Below are 25546 nucleotides of genomic sequence, written 5' to 3' on the forward strand. Positions count from 1 at the left end.
GTCAAGCCATTTAACACAGACCTATGAATCATTCAAGCTTAAAAAGGCATAGGTTTAAGGGCAAACCAGTGTTGTGTCTATGTGCAACAGACAACTTAGCAAAGAACAACTTTTTAAATTATATATCTTTACTTCACTTTGTTACTAGCAGGCTTTATCACAAACACATTTGTTCCCATTTCTTTGGGTGAATTCAGGAAAAAATCCAACAATAACACAGATCAACAGTCATAAAATTGTAATTTTGCAATAATAAGGTGATTCCCAAAGCCAAAAAACATGAAATTAGACAACTGGAGGAGAAAAGAAGTGGTAGGTGTATAAAACTATCCACAGCAGATGAACAGTATCTGACAGCCATGCCCTTAAGAAATAAAAAAAAAAAAGAGTCCAGTAAAGACCTAACAAGGGACCTGAGAGATGGATCTGGACCTTCAGATGATCCATCTGCTTTTCACTGAAGCCACATTTGACATAGTCTAGGTGGAAGGATGGCTGTCAAGAATCCTTACTTAGGAAAGGGAAACAGGAAGAAAAAGCTGAGGTATGCCAAATTACACAAGCACTGAACTGAAGATCACTGGAAACAGATCTTAGGGAGGGATAAATCCAAATTTGTAATTTCTGCCTGAAATAACAGAGAAATTAAGGAAAGGGGTGTCTACAGCCATCTATAAAACACTCTGGAGACTCTGTTATGGTTTGGGGCTGCATTTCAGTGGTATGGGAGATCTTGCCTAAATTGATGGAATTATGAATTCAAGAATTTTTCCTTTTTTTCAGAGTGTGTTGAAGAATAACAGTGGTCACACCAAATACTGACTTTAAAGCTTGCTAGACTTCTGCAAACACACATTTCCCATTTTCCTAGACTTTTGCACAGCGTTGTTTCCATGCTACCTGCTCCATTCTCTCAAGTTTTGACCCTGTTTTATTTTTTCCTTCCTCTATTTGCTAATGGCCTTTAATTGTGTTCTTTTATGTTTTACAGCCCTTTAATGGATAATTTAACATCTGGCCCAGGAACAGCAACTCAAAATGAGCCATTTGGCAAAAAATAGCACATTTATACTAATGGTGATTAATGTGCCTTGTCCTTGAAAAAAAAACGAACATTAAATTGTATTAGGTTCGTCTTGGGACTCATTATGTTATGTATTTAAGAAAAAAAAATACATTATAAATTTAAGCTTCTTCTTTAACCTTTTAAATTGATCAGTATTACATTGTATGGATAATTTTTCATTGCTTGGGAGTCTCCGGTGGTGATCAGTAAAGAGCAAGAACCTTCTTATCGTGTTGGGAGTTTCTATGTGGTGTTTAGATACCCTCTCTGTGCCTGTGCCTGAAATGGGCTCCAGCGCCCCCCACCATAAGCAGCTAATGATATGGAATATGGAACACTTTAGCAATAATCATTTGTGATCCTTGACACATTACCTGCAATGTATCTGGAAATTTTCGATCACATAGTAAAACACATTTTCAGAAAAAAAACATTACAAAAAACAACAAATTTTATTTCCTGAAAACAAGTAGACAAAAGCATACGTTAATACCAAAAGACCAAAAACTACTTTTTAGAAGAAAAAAAAAGTATATCCTGAAGTCAAAATTAAAATTACTGTAAGAGAGAAAAGTGATAGAGTTAGGTGTTTCTGCAACCCATACAGAACAGGGAAGCTTTATCCCTAAAAGCCTACGTAATGGATTTTACCACAAAACAGAGTTCTTCCTTTTATTAAGCCATCGTTCAGCTTGTTCTCAGACATCAATTTCAATCTTATTGTATACATTTCTACCAGTCCTCTGAGCCGTCTGCATTTTAGCTCAGCCTGATGATTTTAAATTTGTTTGGTGCTGCCTTTTTCAGGTGTTGTGGAAGATTTGCACCCTGTCCATCACTATTGTCCATCCCTGGCTTCTGTGCGTCATTTTCTGACTGTTCTTGTGCCCCCTGTCCTGTATCTGTCCCTTCTGTTTGTTTATCTACGGGACATTCCCCGTTGTAGGTCTTGACGTAATCCGCGACACGCCAGCCCTTGAACTCCGGCGGCCCTGAGCAGATCAAGCCAGTGTGATGGACACCAGGATGGTGCTTGAGCCAGTAATTTAGGTAGTGGATGTTGTAGTCGCAGAACCACGGGTTGTTGTCCAGTGAGAGCTTCCGTAGGAAGTAGAGGTCCTCTAGTACACTGTACTGGAAGTATTGGAGACTGTTGTTGGAGAGGTCAAGCTCACGGAGGTACAGCAGGCCTGCAAATGCAGCTGGGAGCAGGGAAAGTGCAAACTAAATTAGTTAGCATTCTGTTGGCATTCATGAGGTTTAAAGAGCCATTTAAGACTCAACAGAGAATAAAATGACTAAAAAGGAACAAAAATACACACAAAGAAATTGCCACAGTTTAAACTCTACCACAGTTTCTCACAGTCTTTGGCTTTTGGACCATTTTAGTTCATTGTTGACTGATTGATTATCTTTAAGAATAATCAAGTAATCAAGTCTTTTTATAACCCAGTTCCATAAAAGTTGCAAAACAACGCAATGATTTGCTTTGCAATGCTTTGCAAACCTAATAAACTTTTTTTTTCTAGCTTTTTTCTAGCTTATTAACAAACCTGGGTCTTCTAGGTCACACTTTTGGTTTCATGCTGTGCCAATTTTTTTCAGTTGGTGAAAGGCTGATTCCATTCATGACATATGAAGTTTAGCCTTTTCTTACTTAAAATATGCAAGACCTGAAAAAGATGCCATCTGAATAGGAGCATGCGCTGCTCTAAAACCTTTCAGTATTGACGGTGCTTTTCCAGATGTGCAAGCTGCCGAGGCCAGTTTCCCTGTATAGACACTGGGTTTCAGCTGGGCTTCATGACACGCAAAATCAAACATTTTGATTTAAAAGGTGACTGCCGATATTCTCAAATGTTTCCAGTCACTGTTAGCTGTCGGATTTTCTAATGTGTGCACGTGCATGCCCATGGATGCATTCTCAGTGGGAGTAATGGGACAGCAAAGACCATTACACTCTCCAGCCTTTGGCCGGGCTTTGATCTTTACAGAGCGGAAAAGGGGTGTGTGTGGGGGGGGGGGGCAGAGAAAACTGGAGGTGGAACGTATGGAGGTAGAGAACTAAGAAGGAGGGAATTAATGACATTGGGAACTTGAAAAGACTGAAAAAGGTTTTTTTGGTTTGGTTGGGTGATTCTTTCAGGGTCTATATAAGCTTTATGAACATTCATCTCCAAGAACAACACAGACAGAGGAAACTATAGAAGAGGAAGGAAGTGTAATAAAGGGGGCAGGGATGCTCGTTTCACCTCCTCCTCCCATGTCTTATCTCTGGACTCATGAGGCTTGAGGCTCTCCCAAATTGGATACTATTCATGTGCTTGTTGGAGCCACAATGACCACATTCATGCTACTTTCCCAGGAACTGAAATACACAAATCCTTTCATCCAACTTTGCCAGAAAGTCTGAAGCATATTTCCTAAAGGCTAAACTGTTTATTAGGGACACTTACCTTTTCTTCCATGCTCTTCAAGAGATCCTAATCTAAGCATCTAAACTTAGAGTTGTGATCCAGTCACTGAAACTTCACTTGCAATAACACAGAAATAATGCCAGCTGGATAAACTGACTTAGTTAAAGACTATTACGAACTTTTATTATTTATTTATTTATTTATTTTAACTTGGGTGGGACCCTTTCCTTTTACATTTTCTAAGATATAAAGTTATTAGTCTGAGGAAAATTAGGAAAATTAGGCTTTAAGTACACTGCATTATCCTGTGACCATCAAATTACTGCTTTGTCTATTCTGGGGGTTTTGCCTGGCCTAGAAAACCAAAACAATCTGCCAAAGCCTTCCATGAAAAAAATAACACAAATAAGAGAACACTGATGCAATGTGCCAGATTTTTTTTTATGTTGCATTTTCATTCATGTTTCTTTTCTCTCTGGCCACCCTTCCCATGAAAAGCATAAATAAACAACTTTTTCTTTTAAATTTACTCTGAATGTGGACATGATTAAAAAGAGGGTTTGGGGATTTAAACCACATGCCACTGGCAATCACAAGCTCTCACAATTATACTGAATTTCTGTTTGAGTTTCCAGAGAATGTTAGACACAGTGGGGTGAGCTACAGTAGATTGTTTGCATGTGCTGTTGCAGGATAATGAAGCTTTTTGAATTTCCCTCTTGGCCAGGAAAGGGATGGACTCGCACATAATTAGCTTGGTGAGATTAATGAACTTGCACTTTTTAATGGTACTCTAGTCCATGTCCATGTCCAATGTTACATATTTCCATAAAAAGTGCTTTTTTTCTCATGAACTATTGGGTAATTTTACATTACTTTGGGAACTGCTGAAATAAACAAGGAAAGAAGCACTTATGTGCCTCTGAAGTAAGGAAAGGATTTGGGAACTTTCTAATAAATCAGTCACAATGCAGTTAAGTAAACTACATTGCAATTTTTTGCCTCTTGAGGCCAGTTGCGAGTAGTTGTAGTGGTTGGTTGCCCAGTGGTTGAGCGTGCAACAACCATCAATGTATTGATAGCCATTATAGGTCAAGGTTGACAAGCAGCTATGTCATTTTGCAGTTAAATTGCTGTCCTGCAGCAACTATTATATGTAAATGGCAACTTGACTTAATTTAATCAGAAACTGACAGCAGACTTTTTCCGTCTTATTGCCATTTTATTGCTGCCTGACTTGCTTCAGTTGCTTTGAAGATAACAGCTAACTGCGAGTGGTCCCAGACCTGGTGCCTGTCTTCAAAACAGCCATTTCAAAGGTAATGAGATTGCAAGTTCATTGCATATTCAATCATTTTTCTTGCACTACAGTTTCTAGCCACATTTTCCCCAGTGTGTAGCATGAACCTGTTCACAATTTTAAATATGTCACATCTTGATTGACTTGGATGTCCTCAAAATGAACCCCGAGCACAAGCCAGTGAGGCTTAGAGATGAGGTGATAAACAACATCTTTCTAATAAATCACAGATATCTGTTTTCCCTTTGAGTGGCACACGTGCTTCTTTCTCAGGTTCATCTCAATAAATTTTAAATAAAAATAATAATAATAATTGTGCAGTATTTCTTGAGAAAAAAAAGTGAAATATCACAATGTGTTCAAGGAGTTGAATCCTCTAGTGGGACATTATAAGACATCCTTGAATAGAGAACTGTGGGAGAATCTGTAGGCAAAGAGGAAGGTTGTCCTGCCCCTGCCCTGAAGGAGTAGCCAGAATTTCTGCTTGTTATCATTACAAAAATGTAGTCAAGTATAATTATTGTTTTTCTTGGCTTATTGTAACTAAAACATGAAATTGCATGGTCTTAGTCATTAATGATGCTGTAACAAATTTGTAACAAATTGCGTCACAGGGTCTTACTCTTAGTCATTAGTACAGCAAAATGGGGATGTGTTGAAACGTTGATACATCCTGTTATCACTGTATCACTTTCTTGGATACTTTTAAGATTAAGCTTAAAACTTTCATTCTTGATAAAGCATATACACTGTCTGGCCACCATAAAAAAGGTCACGCACTCTAATATTTCATTGGACCGCGTTTAGCGTTGATTACGGCACGCATTCACTGTGGCATTGTTTCGGTAAGCTTCAGCAATGTCACAAGATTTATTTCCATCCAGTGCATTAATTTTTCACCTAGAACTTGCACTGATAGTAGAGACTGACCGCTGCGCAAAGCCTTCTCCAGCACATCCCAAAGACTCTCAATGGGGTTAAGGTCTAGACTCTGTGGTGGCTAATCCATGTGTGAAAATGATGTCTCATGCTCCCAGAAACTCTCTTTCACAGTTTGAGCCTCATGAATCCTGGCATTGTCATCTTGGAACATGTCCATGCCATCAGGGAAGAAAAAACCCATTGATGGAATAACCTTGTCATTCACTATAGTCAGACCTCCTTCTTGGAGCACATACTGTTGCTGAACCTAGACCTGACCAACTGCAGCAACCCCAGATCATAGCACGTTCCCTACAGGCTTGTACAGTAGGTACTAGGCACGATGGGTACATCACTTCATCTGCCTTGCTTCGAATCCTGATGCGCCCATCACTCTGGAACAGGGTAAATCTAGACTCATCAGACCACATGACCTTCTTCCGTTGCTCCAGAGTCCAATCGTTATGCTCCCTAGTAAATTGAAGCCTTTTTTCCTGGTTTGCCAAACTGATTAGTGGTTTTCTTATGGCTACACAGCTGTTCAGTCCCAATCCCTTGAGTTCCCTTCACATTGTGCATGTTTACTATTAAACATAGCTCTGAGTTCTACTTTTTTTTTTTTCTGATGTTGGGTCCCCTGTATCGTTCCACTTTTTAATAATGCACTAGACAGTTCTTAACCCAGTTTTAGTAGTTTCTGCAATCTCCTTAGATGTTTTCTCAGCTTGATGGGTGCCAATGATTTAACCCTTCTCAAACACACTAACATCTTTTCCACGATCATGAGTTGTGTCTTTCGACGTGGTTGTTTATGAAATGAGAAAGAACTCATTGCATCAGTTGGGGTTAAATAAGTTGTTGCCAGCTGAAGGATAATCCCCCATGCAGTAATTGTCCAATAGGAGGCTTGTACCTATTTGTTTAGTTAAATCCAAGCCAGGCAGTGTAGTTAGGGCATCAGGTGACCCCGAATCCTGCAAAATCTCTTGTGAAAAGCTGCAATAGGCCTAAGCAGCTGAGGCTTCCCATGATGTACTGAACATTTCTTCTTCACTCACCACTTTTAAATCTCTTTGTTTATACACCACTCTGTATTTAATTATTTTTTATTATTAATCCCTGGCATAAAACACCTTAAAGAGATTGTTGTGATTGGCTGCTATATAGATACAGTTGAATTGAACCACCCTTAAAAATGGAATTTATCTTATCTCCGAGTTGTGCAGTTGGGTCTGTTTTCTTTACTATGACAACACAAAATGCTTGGATATCCAGATACGAATGCTCAGATTCACATGTGTGTGTGGGAGAGAGAGAATATGTGAGCGGCACTTCTGTTACCTGTGTCTATATGGTGCAGGTTGTTACTGCTGAGGTTGAGAAGTTTGAGGTCTTTGGACAGCACAAAATGTTTTGGCTTGAGATGTTTTATTTTATTGTTGGACAGATCCATCCTCACTATGTCAGATGGCAGGTCAGGTGGGATGCTAATCAAATCTGCAGACAGAAAAAGTTCAGAAACATTAGGCCTTCAACTTTCATGATACCTGAAAGACAAAAGTTTTTACTATCATCAGTGCACACAAAAAAAGTTATGAGAACAGAGGGTGTGAACATTTCCGGCTCTTCAACTCAGACAGAAATATGTCTGCATCTTTATGGCTTCAAGATGGTTTCGCAGGTTGTGTGCAACGTTTTACATTTTCAAGATGGAGTCAAAGGGGACATCATGTATGACAACATTTCACTTATTTGCCAGAGGGATCTCTTTTCTGCTTACACTGGAAGCATCACTTGCACACACTGATTCTTGTCTTTGATGTCAGTAATGCACTAAACAGTCAAAACGTCCTACGTATCGAAATCTCTATAACAGAGCCTCTCTGGAGTTTTGAATTAAAGTCCCACACCGGAGGTAGATTTTATAAATGTTCCTCCTGCCATGATGGGGGAGGTGAAATAAAGATTTGACGCTGTCACTACAAAACCACTGAAAATAAAAGGCTGAAACCTGTATGTTCGGCACTAACAATGAATAGATGCAGGTTTCTCTGATCACAGTTTACCTTTTTGGAGGTTTTGGATCAAAGCCTGTGGTTTCCTGAGTCATTAGATTTGTTGAACCTGTCACGGTGGGCAACATTATGAATATCTTTTAAATTGGAAGTCCCATCTGCCGTGCCAATCACATTGTAGCGCTGTTTAAAACAGACTAGGTGGCCCATGCAACCTGTATCATCAAAGAGATCATAGCTGATTGTTTCTGAAGCAAAATAGTTGCAGACTGGAGGAAACATAAGTGTGCATAGGCAGCAAGCGCGGCCTAAGACGTAATTAAACAATGCTTTGTTTTGGTATGGAATGCCAACTTTTTGTAGATTTGTAAGTAAGATCATGAATGAAATGTGTGTGGCAAAGCATACAAAGATGTTTCCTGAATGTATTTATTTACACAGGCTGCACCAGAAGTATGCTTACGGACACATTTATAGCGCAGATGTTGTACTCTTTACTGCCACAGATGTTATAGCTGGTTTTATCATGGAGGCATGGTGCCATTAATCATCACAGACTCCAACAAAACACACACACACATGCAGCACACACACAGATGTAGCCAACAGACTCAGGAAGTGTAATGATTATTGTTTTGTAATGTGATGCAGGGAAGCAAAAATTGTCTTCGGAGAGCATTCCAGCACATGTTATCAGTCCAATGTGGCGAGAAATTTTCTTCTGGAAAACCTAAAGGGAATCCCAGCCTGCCAATAGGTGTACATGTGTCTGAAATGTTGTCAAAGCAGCTTTTTAGGAAAGGGAAATGCGGTCATTCCAACATTAGACTTAAACTGCCTGATTCCCTTGTGAGAAATCTTCAGTTTTCCGAGCCAAACGCAAATCCTCCATTGCAAAGACAGATACATCTGTGGTCTTCGGTGTTTTACCATAAATAAAGACCTACGCCTACACTGTGTATTCAGCTGTGACAGTAGTGTCTGTGACCAGAAGTCCATGTTTCCCTCGGGGTAATAAAAGTTCAACAAAAAGCTGAGTTACGGTGTTGGGTGAGCAGAGACCGATTTGCTTGTTCTTCTTTTTTGGAGATAATTGTGTTTTCAGGAAGTTTCAGGAAGCTTTTATCAGGAGTCCCTTTTTTCATGGCACAGATATGGCAGATACCTGCTTTAACATCTGTTGACATGTTTCTACTGATGAGACAGATGAATGAAGGAAGATACGGAGGAAGGACCTGGGTCAGGAAGTGTGAAAGTCATTTATCACTGCACTGGGCTCTCGCTGAATCTGCTGAAGTCATTAGTTCGGTGAACAGCTGTACCTCTTGGACTCCATGCTTTATAGCTGCATGAGAAAATGTTTCCTTTTTGGAAACCCAATCTATTTTAAAAAATCCATTATAAATATATATATATATTTTTTTAAATTCTCACAGATGTCATAATCTATTATTTGTAGTCTAAGTTGAATCACCTGGTTCACTTCAACAGGCCAACTTTAAATAACTTTTTAACAGTAATATATATTTACACAGTCTCAATACAAAGAACGAAGCTATTTACATTATTTAGCAGGAGTGCAGAGCATCAACTGGAAATTTATCTGTGTAGCCCACTCTACTATTTATGTGCTAGCACTCTGGATGATTTAAATAGATATGTGGAGTGAAGTACAGGACTGTAGCCAGAGTCTTTTTCTTTTCTTTCTTGGCTTCAGATTCCATAAAATATCATGAAGCGCTTCCGCAGTCGTTCCTGCAAAGCAAATATTCAATTTGTGCAAAAACACTGAACTCACTCAGAGCATGTGTTGCAAAACCTTTTTTTACTGTTTAGACAGCAGAAAGGGAAGCCATTAATTTTTTACAGTGCCGACATGGCTGCTTACTAGTGAATAGTAAGCAGCCATTTATGGCTTTTTTGGAAGCACGCCCCACTTTTGATGGGGGAAAAGGTTACTTCACATGTTTATGTTAGGCAGTATTATGTGTTGCATAGTTGCACTAGGATGCAATAAAGTAGTTTATATATTAGGATGGGCCTTTCTCGGTTCCACATGTCATGTGAGGTCAAATGTACCTTACTTGTTAAATTGTAAATGTACCCAAAATGCTTTCATGGCAGAGAAAGAAACACAGATATGAAGTGCAATGAATGTTAGTCTATTCAGAACCCTTAGCAACAGAGTTGAGATTATTATTAAGTGGAAAACCTATTAGTAACTCTGTTTACTTTCTATTTATGACGGTGACCAAATCAGTGCTCCTCCCATGCTAAATTGATTGCTTCTGTGACCGTTTCACCCCAGGGTGAAAAAGTAAAAAAGTTCCCCAAAAGGTAAACAGTTAACATTGCTGTCAGGACCCTTGAAACCACAGCAACATTTCCTCAACCTAAAATATGGTCTTTTTTTTTCCTGCTAACGATCTGCCCGCTGTCTGTGATCCACGAGATCCATAGAGAGCTATAACAGTGCTATGAGTGTGGGTGTATGTGCAGCCAAGTCACCATATACAAATGACTCATTTTTGTGCTGCCTACTCAGATGTCAAATGTCCCAAGTTTTTACACAGCACTTGTTACCACTGAAATCTATGATTTACCGGCTGTAACAGCAGCTTTGAAAACAACGTCTAGGAACATAAAACTGGGTTTCTGAGCAGCATCATGAGATTTATAATGTTGGACGGGGGGGTACTGTTAAAAGATGGAAGATTTTTGCTCTCATTTAACACGTCTGGCTTATGTATAACATCTTACGATATCAGAAGTGATGGGGCTTACTAGAATATTTTATATACTCTAGTGTAGTTAAGTTTTCTGTTATGCGTAGATACAACACTGGTTCATCCATCAAGTTGGGTGCTTTTTTTATGAGTTGAGTAGCCTGACAGACATTCTGAAAACAGTCACGTACCAAGACTGGACTAAAAATGAGCAAAAAAGCAGCCAATGTCCAAAGGAAAACGTTGAAAGCCCGTGAAAAACACAGAAGAACTATTGCTCAAGAGCACTTTAACAACTAAAAGATAGTCTGGGTCCTTGGAAGCAAACTATAAAGAACTCAAACTGTTCTTATAACAGTGGCCAAGGACTTTACTAAGACACTGTAGATAAATGGGCATTAATGTCACACCATGGCCCTAAAACCAATATAATCACAGTGGCCAATATAATCATAGTGCTCTGTATAATCTGAGGGGGGTGTCTACTTATCCCTCCTTCTCCTGCTGGGTGAAGATGTTTGGCCTTAGGTCTTCAGTACCCTTGGGGGCTGCGGGTGGCCTGGTTTTCCCCGATCCATCTCTGTCTGCTTCTGGCTCCTGGGCTTTGTTTTTGTGGCATCTAACCATCATTTTCAAGTACATTCGTGTACTCTATCCTTTTATTACAGTATGCCTTCCCCATCATCCTCACCTATAACATCTCAAAGTTTCTGGCTTCAATCCTCAACACGTTGTTAGGCAGCTCTAAACACCACATCCAGAAGACATTCGATTTTGTTGACAAAGGGATGTTATTACATCTTTCATTACTTGTGTTCCAGTCACTGAAGCAGTGGACGCAGCTCGTAAGAAATTACAGAATGACATCAACTTCAACAACAGGACCACTCTCAGCACTGACCAAGTGTGTTTTCTTTTGGAACTGTCTTCTTTCCACATGTTTTACAAAAACTGGTCAGTACAAAAACCAGAAAAAAACACGGGCAAAAAACATGGGTGCGCCATGGGTTCCCCAGTTTCACCCACTGTGGCCAACTTGTTCATGGAAGAAGTGGAAAAGAGGGCTCTGTTGTCCTACCCTGGAACACCACCAAATCATTGGTTCAGGTATGTGGATGACACCTCGGTGAAAATCAAATCTGACAATATACCACGGTTCACTGGTCACATTAACTCAGTGGACCAACACATCAAGTTAACCAAAATGTCAAGTTAGCCTTCTTAGACTGTGAGATTCAAAAGTTGATGTGTAACATAAACCAACGCATACAGATCAGTATTTAAGATTTGTTAGTTTTTAAGCCACAGAGACACTGTGTCCCTGTGGCTTTCAACAGTAGTTCATTTGGGCTGAATTACAGCAAAGAAAACTCTACGCACTTAGATTGTCAAATAGACAAAAGATTAGGGGGAAATCATGTAAGTGTAATGCTTAGATTAGATTTCACACAGCAAATACAACTATTAAATGAAAACACAAGGGCTGGAAAAGAACAAAATGAGAAGTAAATATGCAGCGTGGGCATCCTTTCAAATCAAAAGCACAAAACCATGAATTAACTGTCATGCACAACAGCTGCACTATATTAAGCAATATTCACACAACACATACAGCTTTTATGGTGCGGTGTGGTTTAGAAAGAGGCAGGATGGGGAGAACCATTACTGGGCATAAAAAAGGAAAGTTGTGGAGAGATGGATGGGATGTTCACCCTGTGAGCGAAACAGAGAAACCTTATGATGCTTTAGATAAAGAACATATTCAAATGTCTTACTGTAGAAAAAAAATAATTAGGAAAATATGCAAAAGCTTCTTCAGGCCCTTACGACACAGAAGCTGCATTGTGTGGTTTTGGCTTGTCGATTCTCTATGAAAGACTGCTTTCTCAGGAGGATACAAGCTCGCCATTGATAGATGTGTTCAAATCCTTATGTAGGACTTGGTCAGAATAATGGACGCAGAAAGTGTCAGAGTTTCAGTGTGTGTTAAATTAAATGGATGGTGAGAGGACAACAAAAAGAAGATAGAAGAGGAACTGGAGAGGCCACATGAAAGTAACCACGAGGCATCTGCACAAATTCAGAAATTGCCATCTCTGTCTTTTTGAAGGCAACACTGGGGTCACTATGACAACAGTCTCATAGTGACAGCTTAATGCAAAGATAGAACCAGATGTGAAAACCTGGGTGAGAACTTGGACTATATTTGCAAAGTTTAGAGCGCACGTGTAGTGCTGTGATAAAGTAATTGCCCCTAAACCTAAAAACTGGTTGCGCCAGTCCTTGTCAATCAAGTGTTTGCAATGACTGGCAGTGAGTCTTTCACATCGCTGTGCAGGAATTCTGTTGAAGGTCATGCAACAGCATCTCAAATGCATTTAAGTTTGCACTTTGACTCGGCCAATCCAAAATGTTCATTTTGGATTGGGGTCAGAAAAGGTGGCTCAGAAAAACAAAGAAAGCCTTTAACATGACCCACATGTTAAATGCTGCAAAGCCTCAAAAACCCTCCAATGTGGCTGAATTAAAACAATTCTGCAAAAACGAGTGGGCCAAAATTCCTCTACAGCGATGTCAAAGACTCATTGGCTTCATTGCAATTTTTTTTCTTTTATTCAGGTGGTCTGTCTAATATTAATATTTATTCGATGATGTGAAAAATCCTACAAAATTCACACAAAAAGAAAAAAGAAATGAAACGAAGAAGAAGTCAGGAAGGGGCAAATACTTTTTCATAGTACTGCAAAAGTTTAACTCATCAAATGTCACATTACATGATGGGTAATAACAAGAACAAGCCTAAAATACTGGCTGATCAGATAAAGAAATCTGCCTTCACACAAAAACCTGTACATGTATGATATATATGAAACCTTACTTTTTAATCCTAACTTTTCCACTACTGAGCAAGAGTTTGAAAAAGGAGAAGAGAGTGTACGCCTTTCCACCCAGCGAGGCTCAGACAGCCAGTGTAGAAATTGCTAATAAAACAAACACATCTCTGCTTGCCGCCTGCTTATAGTCCAAACATAATTCAACAAAAAAAACTCTTGCGCCTAATTTCAATGAACAAATAAGCATGACTGTGTCCCGAAGAGCGCTGAGCAAAGCTAATAAATGTGCCTTTTCATATGAAGTACTCCTCTCACAGCAGTTTATCTGTTTGCAACAAAGAAGCGGCCAAGTTTAGCAAAGCACCTGAAATTGGTTGGATTCAGACAAATACTGTCTGATTCAGAAACAATGAAATTGTTCTTTGTCAGAGTTTATTTCATTCCTACATTTAGTTTGATTAAAGCTGATCGTTTTTCTGCTATTGCACTAATAATAAACATCTCAGTGTTTTCTATAATGTCTTTTTAACTTTGACTAAAAGAATAACATTCCTTCAATTAGAGAAAATTAATTAAATCGGATTGACAGGTTAGTGAAAACAACTGTCAAATGCCATAATTTTCTATGTACCTCACCCTGGCTTTTCTTTCAGTGATGTCCTCGAGATACTTTGTCAGTAATAAGAAAATAATCACATCCTACTCCCCACATGGCTTCGTCTTTGTGTTGCGTTTATGGCGTAAATGTAAAGTTGGGCTACTCAGCATCTAGTTAGTGTTATAAAAGAGGAGTGAATGTGAACGGAGTACTTTGTAGTTAATTTGAAATGCAACTTTTCTAACAGGCAAACAAACATGTAGTATAAAGATTACTATGTTTCACCAGCTCAGTTTAGTACATGGTAATATTTTCTTATTTTCACCACATTTCCAAGAATAAAGATCGGATGTAAGATGATTTTTGTGTGGTTTTACTAACCACAACTTCCCCATCCAGTACATAATGCTCACCGTCCAAAAAAAGTATTGTTCCCCCATTTCACAGTTAATAAAAAACCATTTGAACATAACAAACTCTGTAAATGAGTTTTTTAATAAGGTGCTTTTAGTCCAAGTTTTTCTGCACAAACCTTCACACCAGTCCTTCTAAAACATCTGGACAAACCAGCATCCTCATAGCAATGCTGCTAATAGGTAACATCTGATGCCCCAACCAAGACCTACATACGTCAACTTATATTATAGTGGCATCCAAGTTGTGTCTTCTTGCCTCAGATTTCAAGGCAAGAAGACACAGATTTAAAGAACAGGTCACAATGTATAGATAAAGATATAGAGATACAGAACTTGACAATCTCTCACCTTTGTTGCTGCAGTCCAGCAGCGGTTTGGGAAACATGTATGTGCGGCACATGGAGGTGGCATCTGGCTTCTTTATTTTTGGCGGAAGCTTTGGCCGTTCTACAACTCCAGGTTCTGGCCCCTTGTCTTCCTCACACAGCAGGTCTACAGTCAACTTTTTTAGTTTCTGACCCTTCAGTGAAAGAGGCTCTGCACATATGGCGAAATTGCCCAGGTTGCGGTTGCCTGGCAGCTGCAGTTTTCTGATCAAGCTTTCCAAGGGACACAGGCAGCTCCATGGGTTGTCATAGAGACGGAGATAAGTAAGGCGGGGTAGGGGGAGCAGGACCTCCTCGGAGGCTGTTGTCATTTGGTTGTGCTGGAGGAGCAGGGTTTTGAGCTGGGAGAGGCCACTGAACGCATCATCCTCCACCCTGGAGATGCGGTTCTGCTGGAGATCTAAGCTCTTCAGCTGGGTGAACTGAGCAAACATGTTGTCCCTCAAAACCTGAAAGGAGAGATGTACTCGAATTGTTTTATTTGCATTTCTGGACAATATGGTAGCATTTACCATAAGCTTACTTGTGCATTATTCTTATCTTTACTGTACTAAAAAACTTCAATCGTCTGCAGTTTGCAGCTTGTAGAAATTTAGCCTCCTACAGCCATTTGACCCCATGTTATACCACAGATTCTATATAAAAAATGGCCATAACTACTGTGGCATTACCCACTGGTGTATGGGCAACTGTTTCAGAGCCTGAAGTTTAAAATTCCCATATTGCTGGAGCCAGATGTCAGACATTTGGAAAATACAGTGGTCCACTATGTTAAGATTACCATTTCTGAACAGCAACAGTAAACCCAAAGTGCTGCAGGTGGTGAAAGACATTCAAATTACACAGCATGGGTCAGTTTTCTCTATCTGTAATTCCAAGTATCTAACTTTTCAAATTACATATTTTAGTGTAAAAAATAAATGTTAACAATGTTTTAAATTATAAAATATATCCCGTTTAAATCCAAAACAAAGTGCCGAAGACACAAATAAAAATAAAACAAGATCCGGTTTCCTTCCCGCATAAGTTATACCTGTTTTCATTGCTTTCATCAGTGTCTATTGCTCAGTCATTTCCACTTATTAACCTGCAGGCTAACATTTTGTTTCAGTTCTCTCAGCACCTGCGACATAAACATCCTGTACTTGCTCAGACATGCAAAAAACTGCACACACAAGGAAGAAAAGTCTGTCTTTGATCTTGCTCCCAAATAACTGGTGCACAGATGCTCATGGCATCAACAAGCCATCTGAAGCATTGAGAGTAAGAGATTATGGATACTTAACTCAGGCTTAATTGCTGCAAAGAACCCAATTTCTTGCAAAAACAAATGATCTCCAGTCTGCTGTAATTAACATCAGTTGTTATTTTTGCACCAGGTGAACAGAAATCTGCCTGTAAATACCTGAATCCTATTTCTCGCCAGCAGTAGGTGGTGGATATCTTTGGGCCAGTCCTGCATCACAGTGGTCAGCTGCCTATCCTGGCAGTCAAGGTATTTTTCTCCCGACTCCATGTATTCCAAGCACACCTCAGTTTGACGCCTCATGACGCCGGGCCTGCCTCTACCCCGTACATGGCCCCTTGCGCCCCTCTCCACAGCCTTTGACCGAGGGCCTCTCCGGGGTTCCGCTGATCCAAGGAGTAGCAAGAGCAGGAGGGAAACAAGGAGACGCATGACAGGAGAGGAGAGGATGGAGCCCAGCAATCAGGTCAGTTTCGGAAGTTGGATGAGGAAGGGATACAGGTCAGTCACTGCTGGTGGCACAAACAGAGGAAGAGAGGGAGAGAAGAAAGTGAATTTTCAGAGGACTTCAGTGGAAACTTCTCAAAAAATCCTAAAAGATTTGCAAGAGAGTCCTTAATAAGACCCTGCATCTTGGGCCTTACTGTGTGGAGTTTGGATGTTCTCCTGGTCCATATGCAGGTTTTCCTCAGTACTCTTTATACCAGGGATTTGAGGATTACCTGAACCCATTTGCTGAGTATCACACTTTTTTTTTTTTTTAAATCTTCATGAGCACTTTGCATTGAATGCTTTTATAGAATAGAAAACATGAAAATGTCAGTGTTTGACATCACATTATTGTGTGCATTTATGTGCAACATAAAGGAGAAGTTGACACAGATAAAGAGTATCTGCTTTATTACAGCATATCTGTCAACATCTGGCAATCTGTCAATATCTGGCAACAACGAAAGCAGTAATGCTGAACATGTTGAAAGAATTAGTGGGAAAGCTGAGTGACTGTGGAGTGGGCAGAAATGGGGTGTGGGGGTGGAAAAAGGGTTTTGAGAAAAAACGAAAAGACGTTTCTCGAGGTTGATGTGTGTTCATAACAGTTTTCTTTTCTTTTTTCTTTCAGTTTTCTTTGTTTTCTGCCTCCAGCCAAACAAAGCTGTATGTTCAAGATCTTCTAAACATAGTTTTTCTCCTTATAATATAGGAATTGTTTGTGTTGTAAAGTAGAGGGTGAGGGGGTGTGTGTGTATTGCATTTGAAATCATGTAGTTTCATGTGTTTAGAGCCATTTTCCTTTATCTAAAACACCAAGAGTGCTCGATACAGTAACAAGTGTGTTATGTGTATAAATATCTGCCACATGTTCGTGTTAGTTGGACAGTTTGACAATACAATATATGTTTCATTATCTGTCAGGTTCCCAGACAACTAGTGAAGATCATCCAGAACCACAGAAACCTGGCCTGGATGTAGTACTGCACATAAAAAGCCATGTAAAGCCACAAGTTTGCGGTTTGTTTACACACCGTTTACTATATAGGTCAAACCACCAAAATGTGGCGTGTTAATTAGTGAACTTAAAAGGTAATGTAAGCAGTTTTGTTTTTTTGTTTTTTTTAAAATATCAGGGCACATGCAGGCAAGCCGTTTCTACTGGTTTCCAGTCATTTTGCTAAGCAAACAAGGCTGATTGTAGTTTCATATTTACAGCAGCCTACCAAATTTCCCAAATAAACTATTTCTTTTAAAACCACATAGAGCCTGTATGTCTGTTTCTTGGTCTGCTGTTCTTGCCATTTGCACTGTCAAACTCCAACATTGTCATCAGGTGCAAATATGAATATGTCAAGACTGTAAATATTATTATTTATTGCCTAATAATGATGGTAATTGTCTTTTTTTTTACTCTACAGTCGGTTGTTCTCACAGCCTGCTGGCTATGTTAATATGCGCATGTGTATGGGTGTGCACATTTCATGCCAAAATATATGAGTCATGAATCCCTTGTGTTATCAGAGCCAAAAAGAAAAAAAGAGGGGAAGGCCGACAGGGCTGCCAACGTGCACCCCGCGCGCACACATACAGACACACGTGTGTGCTGACTAAGGCCAACTGTACCAAACCGCAGCTCTCTTACCGTCTTTCAGACTCATACAGTGGAACAAGCCTGTCAATGCAGATGGTGTCGTTCCATTGTGAAGAACAGACAGGGCATGTAGCTAGCTACAAGCAAAAACAGCTGGGAATGTATCTGGGGAAATACTTTGCACTTCACTGAGAAATCTTCTGTCCATCTACAAATGATCTCTAATCAAATGAAGCAAACATAAACCTTAAGTTTCTTTCGCTGAAGCCATTATATGCAGCAATTCCCTTCCATCGAGCTGTCTCTCCAAACCCAAGAAGAACTTAATGAATTGGTCTTCTAAGTCACTACCTATCATTATCTGCCTAACTGTGCCTGTCTTTCTTCTTTCTCTGTATTTATGTGCCGGTGTGCAAGCAAGAGAACATGTTATAGATCCTGTGTTAAATGTTTATGAACCTGATGAGTGGCATGTTTTAACACAATGAGAGACTTGTGCCACGTATAAAGTCCAGACTAGACTAGACTCAGGTTGAAAGCACAGAGAGACTTGTTGAGGAGATCCAGACACATCCCCTGTGTATCAATATTTAAGTATTTGCCAATGTAAGTGCTTTCAGTTTAAGGCATTTAAACTGGCATAATAATAATAATTATATCATATTATATAAATGACCTCTTCTTACAACCAAGCTATGCAGAAAAGCATCACTGAACCTAGAAGCAAACATGCTGCAGCAGCAGAAGATCACACTGGGTGCTGTTCATGTCCACTAAGAACAGAAAACTGAGGCTACAGTTCACACTGACTCGCTCAAAATTAGACAACAGATAATTGGAAAAATGTTGGCTTGTCTCATGAGTATCAATTTCTGCTGTGACATTGTTGGCTGAGTTAAAATTTGGCATAAACAACATGAAAGCATGGATCCACCCTGCCTTGAATTAATAGTTCAGGCTGCTGGTGGGGTAATGGTGTGGAAGATATTTTCTTGGTGAAAATATTTGAGCCCCATAAAATACTGAGAATGATTCAAACACCACAGCCTGAGTATTGTTGCTGATCATGTCTAGCCCTTTATGTCCAGAGTGTACTGATCTTGTGATGGATACTTTGACCAGGATAACAAGCCATGTCACAATAGAGCACCTTTGGGCTGTGGTGGAATGGAAGATTTGCATAACAGATGTGAAGTTGACAAATCTGCAAGAACTGCAGATGCTATCATGTCAATATGGACCAAAATCTATAAAGAATATTTCCAGAAGCTTTTGAATCTATGCCATGAAGAAAAGGGGGTCAAACCCACTAGTGATGTATACCTACCCATTTATATATGTAACTGTGGTGCTGGTCTATCTCTCTTTTTATCTATCTAGCTAGCTAGCTAGCTAGCTAGGTGGTTATCAAGCTTCTAGACAACTATTGGCATAGTCACTCTACATTATCCAGCACACATTCCAGCTGTGACCATAATAAACCCACTCAGGCTAAACCCGTCCCTTTGGTTAGCCCCATGGCCACAGCAGACTAGTTTAGTCCTTCCACTCTGGTATTATTTCCCACTCCAGCTACCACTGGTCAGTGTATGCCAACCCAAAGTGGTCAAAGAAAAAGAAAAAAAAACTATCTCCCTCCATCTTGGAACATCTACAGAAGGCCCATTTATCCTCAGGAGCGTCTCTAAATATCACACAGACTGTTTTCCTGCCACTATAACATCTGTCCTGAACAAGAATAGAGTTTGGTCTAGACATAAAATGTGGTAGCAACATGTCCCTGCGTTTTGACTACGTGAAAATAAACCTGTGCAAAGAATTCGAGTCCTTTCTTTTGCTTCAGAGACCTTAATCATAGTGCATTTTTTTGTTCATAATTTTTGTGTGGATAGTGTCATGTCTATGCCCAGTCTGGAACACAGTTGTATCCACGAGTTCAGCAAAAGTCCTGCCTGCTAGCAAGAGTGGCATTTAATTGTCTCCGGGTTACTTTACAATGGTAGAGATACAGCATGTTCTTTGAGGGTTTTTCTTTTTGTTGTTAATTACTTTTTTGCATTTCTGGCTCAGTTGTGAGGAATTTATTTTTCAAAGAAACCAATAACTTTTTACAAGACAATTGATGCATGCAGTCTTTAGATGAGCAAAAGAGCTTGAAGTTGTCGACACAAATGAAAACAAACCGCTGAATAAATACCTAAGTCTGAGGAATATGTTTTGGGGACAGTTTGCAGGGAGTGTTGATCTGAATATATTGTCTCCCTGCTGAACCAGCTTTAATGTGCCTTATCCAAAGTGCTATTATTTTTAACCCTATGTCATTTTATGAGCAGCGCTCGGTGTAACACATCAAAAAGTAACAGATTATAACATTCATATTACATTCACACATCTGTAATGCTGCGAACGCACAACCATTCCTACCTTCAGTATTGGATTTAGAGTTACTAATCAAACAGTGAGATTGCTTTTGTTGTAGTCTCAGTTTTTAAGCATTGTCTGATTATATACAAAAAGCATATGATCAAAATCAAATTAGATTTTAATTTGCATTCCAACAATTGCCCAATTTTAGTTCACGCATGAGATAGGATGTTGTTAGAGGGTGTGGAGATTTGCACATATGAATCATAAAATATTTCACATAACAACAACAAAGTAACAGTGAAGTGCAAACTGGTCCCTGCCCAGAGACAGCTCTGCTCTGTTGAGAACACAACATCAAATGCCTTCAAGCACCTACCAAAGTAACGTGTTATAATAAAGCACTAAGTGAAAGATCTCCAGACCCAAGCTGAGTGTATACTGACCCCAACTAAGCACCAGTTAAAAGTAGCTTGATTAAGTCATCAGAAAAAGTCATCCATTTCTACAGTAATCTCTCTTACATTTTTCTGTGAAGTGCTCTTCAGCTTGGTTTTTACCAATTATGCTACACTGACCAATCACTTTGTCAGGTACACATGTTGTGTGGCTTTTTAACACAAATTACTAACCAGCCAATCACACAGGAGGAATTGAATGCATTTAGGCATTTAGACAAGGTCTAGCTGGCCTGCCAACATTCAAACCATGGATGAGAATGGGGAAAAAAAAGGAGATTTAAGTGGCTTTGAACGTGGCATGCTTGTCAGCGCCAGACAGGCTGGTCTGAGCATGTCAGAAACTGCTGATTTGTGGATATTCCCACACAAACTTCTCTAGAGTTTACAGAAAATGGCCCGAAAAACAGGAAAAATATGCAATACGTGGCAGAAAAAGTGCCTTGTTGATTTCAGAGGAGAACTATCACTCTTATAGGAAGTTAACAGCAACTCAAAAAATGTACTATGTGTACATTTAATCTTGAACTGGTTTGTTGACCATGACATTGGGTTCACTGTACTCAGATGGTCTGACACAGTTATCAGGTCTCAGTCCAATAGAGTACCACTGGGATGCGGCGGATTTGAATAACAGGTGTGCAGCTGACAAATCTGCAAAAACTGTGTGATACTAACATGTCAACATGGACCAAAATCTCTGCAGAATGTTTTCAGCACCTCGTTGAATTAATGCCATGAAGAGTTGAAGTGCGTCCAACGACTAAAGGATACTAGCAAATTGAGTGTCTTGTGAGTTTATCTTTAAATGCAACATCTTCTGTATCCAGACAAAATAAGGTATTAGGGATTTGTGTTCATATGCGAGTATTTGTATGATTACTCTCAAGGAATCTCTAGTAGTGTAATAGTAACGTAATAAAAGTTTACTGCATTGCAATAAAAATGGATATTGTGCAAAAAACGAAAAGATACAAGTGATTCATTGACTGTATGTACAGTAGTACCCATACTGTACAAAATATACACATAATTTAGGGCTGTGAGTACTGGATAATAAAGCAGATAGCAAAGTATGCATACAACAGGCACCCGCAGACATATGCATGCTCTGTCTTTGAGTGTCTGTGTATGTTTCCTGAATTGTCTGTGTGGGCTCAAATGGGCCATTTCGGCTCAGTAGACCAGAGCAGACAGGTTGGCCTCTAACACCATCGCATACCACCTACATCAGGAAGAGGGAGTTAGAGAAGAAGAGGCACTGACTGCAGTTTGGACAAATACAGATGGTGGCTGCTCGTTTATTCGAAAACCAGATGCAAAAGATGTTTCAGACTAAATAGAAACCGCAGGAAGAAAGTGCAAGTCCCAAAGACAAAATTAAAGTTACCAAAAAAAAGTGACATCAGCTAAAGGGAAATTCCTGCTGGCAAAGAGGAGATATTTTTTGTTTGGTTTTAAGTGTCACAGTTTTTGTTAAGCCAAGAACAAAGAAGAAAGCCTTTTGGTTAAACCCTGGCCAGCTGGGGGAAAACTGACACAGCAAAAGGTCCCCGTGTAATAGATCTAGTCAGATTATATCTGTGGGCCAAAGCACAGACCACCGGTGACCTCTCGATGACTGCTGGGATATTACATAATCAGGACAGAGCGCTGTTGCTGGTTTACAAATGACGAAAAGACAAGTCAAAACCACGGCAATGACTTCCTGACTGATGATGAAGCAGGATGTACCTAAAAAGCTAAAAAAAAACAAACAAACAAAAAAAACCCTGAAAATTGTAGTGATTAGTGTAACAGTATATCACCAGCAATGCCTTGAGACTGCACAGTGGCTACCTCCACTGGTCGACCACAGAGGATCTTGGTGCTCCAGTAACAGTGGACAGGCCACTTGGTATGGAAAGAGTTCAGACCGCCAGGGGAAACAGTTCAGAAACACAAGGGCTACTGTGTTAGAGAGAGAAGTGAGAACAAGAAGGGGAGGCTGTAAAAACAAGAATGAGGTTTTCCTGCTTAGCTACTAATACGAAATGTAAAAATTCCATCCAAGTCGCATGCACACGGAAGCCATCAATTGGTAAGTCAGGCAGTTAATAAGAGAAGAAAAAAAGACAGAAAATTGGAGAGCATGGACAAGGAGTGAGCTTATATGTGATAGGTCACTTTTCTTCTTTAATACACTGGAAAGCCTCCCAATACAGTGACCTTGCTTTGTTTCCTTTGGGTTAACTCTCCTGCATGTGTGCCTAAGTGCAACTGCAACAGACCTACCGACAAGCTACTCCAAACAGAGAGAGATGAAGACAGGGAAAGAATAAAAATGCAGACAGTGGGAATGTATAGAAAACAGAAGTGGGAGGGAAGTCTAATAATAAACCCATAATGCTAAAGGAGAGGATGAGACAGTAACAGAGACAGACATGCTGCGCATGTAGAAAGCATTCAAGAGAGAACCCTCACGCGTCCCTGAGAGCCTAATTGAAACCATACAAGTTCATTTCTGCAGTGGAGGAAAACTGAGAGTGCTGTGAAAGAAATGTTTGGAGACAGAAAGTGAACGCTTGAGTGTTTCGGAGAGGGTCAGAGGTGCCCCGGCTCACAAAAGCAAACAGCAGGAGGAGGACTTTTCTGACAGAAACGAGCCATTTTGCCTGTTTTTGTGTCTTCCCCCTGCAAGACCCACGAGGAACAGCTTTCAAGAACACTTTGAAATCCAAACACGTGCAAAAGCATGTCCAAAATCAGCAGTTGGTCCCCTTTGAGAGTGGCCAGCGTCCAGCTGCATCTGTGCAACTCCTGTACGGGAAAAATGGCCAGCTTTAAGTAAAGATTATGGAGTCATTACCCTACCACCACCACCCATCCTAAAAAACAAAGTGCTTTATCTTATTATTATGCAATATTTTGCGGTGTTTGGTAACATAGTATGTCCTCAAACTTCAGTGTCTACTTTTTTTTTAAAAGGGAGTTCAAAAGCTGACACAAGATGTTTAACAGAGTTCAAACGCATGCACAATGCCTTCCCCCACCACCCAGCTTTGGTTTGGTGCCAGACACATCTGAGCGGTAAAGACAAACACAGTTCTCCCACTCGTGTTCTTACCCCAGCGTGCTCTATTTAAATGTAACTGCAACAAGACTGAGAAGAAGGAAGTTTTACTAAAAGGCACTGATGCACTTTGTAATCAGAGTAAACCTGCAACTTTACCAAGTTTCTCTTCTCTCCTTTTCTCCCTGAAGAATTTCAGGGTGAAACCACATGCTGCTCCCACTTCCCAAGCGTACGTTTGGAATTTCAGTTAAAAGAGGGCACGTAAATCTGTGTGTGCATATTGCTGCAAGGACGTGCGCAAATATAATCAAATATAAGCAACCTGTGAGAAAACAGCACAATCTGTGCAGCAGTGTGTGGCTCCTTTAGAATATTCTAACATCAAGCTTTTTGAAAATGTGAATGTTTTTTGCCATTTCCTTGAACTCTCTTGCAGCCCTTCTTCATTTTCAGCGAGATAGAGAACCGGCTGCATTCAATGAACATGAAGTAGCACACAACAGGAGGGTTATAAGGGCGTGGCTATCTATAATTTCTTCCTTACAGTGCAAAGAGGGTCCAAGAAAAGAAATTCACCTCTCTCCCTGGCAGAAGTGGTGCTCGGCTCAATCTGTTGCAGCAGTGTGAGCGGGACCACCGGCCAGTTACATAACATAAGAAGGAAGCATCTGAAACAAGAACTTGGATGTTTCGTTCCTGGTTTTTTTCTCTTTTGCTGCTTTTGCAGAGATTTCAAAATTCATCTCTGGCGACAATGATCCCCATCCGCCCACACGCACATTTTAAAATAAACTTGGCACCTCTTCAGCACTTCCAGCTCAAAAATTCATAGTGGAAAGAATGCTTACTTCAGCAATTCAACAAATCAACAAATACAGAGCAAGAAACAAGAGAGAGCTTTGCTGAAATTATTTTTTTAAAAGATTTTCTAATCTCCTCCCTGTTTATGAGTTTTAATTGCATTTTGCATGTTCTACACACTTGTGTGTTGCTCATTTCTCCCCTTTCAAAGCTTCACATTTGTGATGAGTTGTTATTGAGTTAGTGCCTGACACTCAATCCAGAATTTCAATTTTGCTTCTGCATTTGCCAAAACTTGTCTTTGACTCTCTTACTATCAATCCTTTAGTAAGTAATGAAAACTGACAGAGTTTTTTCATTCATTGTTAGTGCACGCCTCCAAACTCCCTGTAATTTCTAAAGAATAAAGGGGTTAAAACAAAGGGGAAGTAATATATGTCTGTTAAAATTAAAAGTCAACACTTTGGTACATTTTATTGCTACATACTCTGCAACTTTGCACCCTTTACTTTATGATTTAACGGGTTCACTGTGGCCTTTTGTTAACACTTGGAGAATCAGATTTTGTTAAAGAAATATACTTTGAACAATCCCAAGGTTGCAAATTTGTATATATGCAGGCAGAAAGGTCTGATGCACTGTTTTTCTTTCCTACCTGTGCAGGGTGAGAATCTGACCTGGGCTCATCCACTAGGACCTGCAGATCTCCGGTTGATCCTGTATCCCAGGCTCCTAATCCTGTCATGAGCGCTGCATCCAAGCCAAGAAAATCTGCCTGGCTGCCTGTAAACTTAGAGCCTGGAGTGAGGGACGAATGAGTGGCTGCGCTTGCTCGCTCTCTCTCTCTCTCTCTCTCTCTC

The 25546-nt window shown here is 39.9% G+C and overlaps 1 protein-coding gene across 2 annotated transcripts; it reads right to left on the reverse strand.

Annotated features, from left to right (window-relative positions):
* Positions 1-132: 132 nt before the first annotated feature.
* Positions 133-25546, reverse strand: lrrc17 (leucine rich repeat containing 17). Of its 2 annotated transcripts, none has more exons than XM_087830859.1 (5): positions 25342-25546; positions 16085-16434; positions 14642-15128; positions 7046-7201; positions 133-2268 (listed from the first exon to the last, which is right to left on the reverse strand). In XM_087830859.1, the coding sequence occupies exons 2-5, from the start codon at positions 16355-16357 to the stop codon at positions 1826-1828; spliced, it is 1359 nt and encodes a 452-aa protein (XP_087686985.1). In that variant the 5' UTR covers positions 16358-16434; positions 25342-25546; the 3' UTR covers positions 133-1825. The 2 variants fall into 2 exon arrangements, with proteins under 2 accessions (XP_087686985.1, XP_087686984.1); XM_087830858.1 differs by having other exon boundaries at positions 16085-16437.

Source organism: Neolamprologus brichardi, chromosome 17, assembly GCF_056152115.1.
Source record: "Neolamprologus brichardi isolate AB-2024 chromosome 17, ASM5615211v1, whole genome shotgun sequence".
Classification (NCBI taxonomy): domain Eukaryota; kingdom Metazoa; phylum Chordata; class Actinopteri; order Cichliformes; family Cichlidae; genus Neolamprologus; species Neolamprologus brichardi.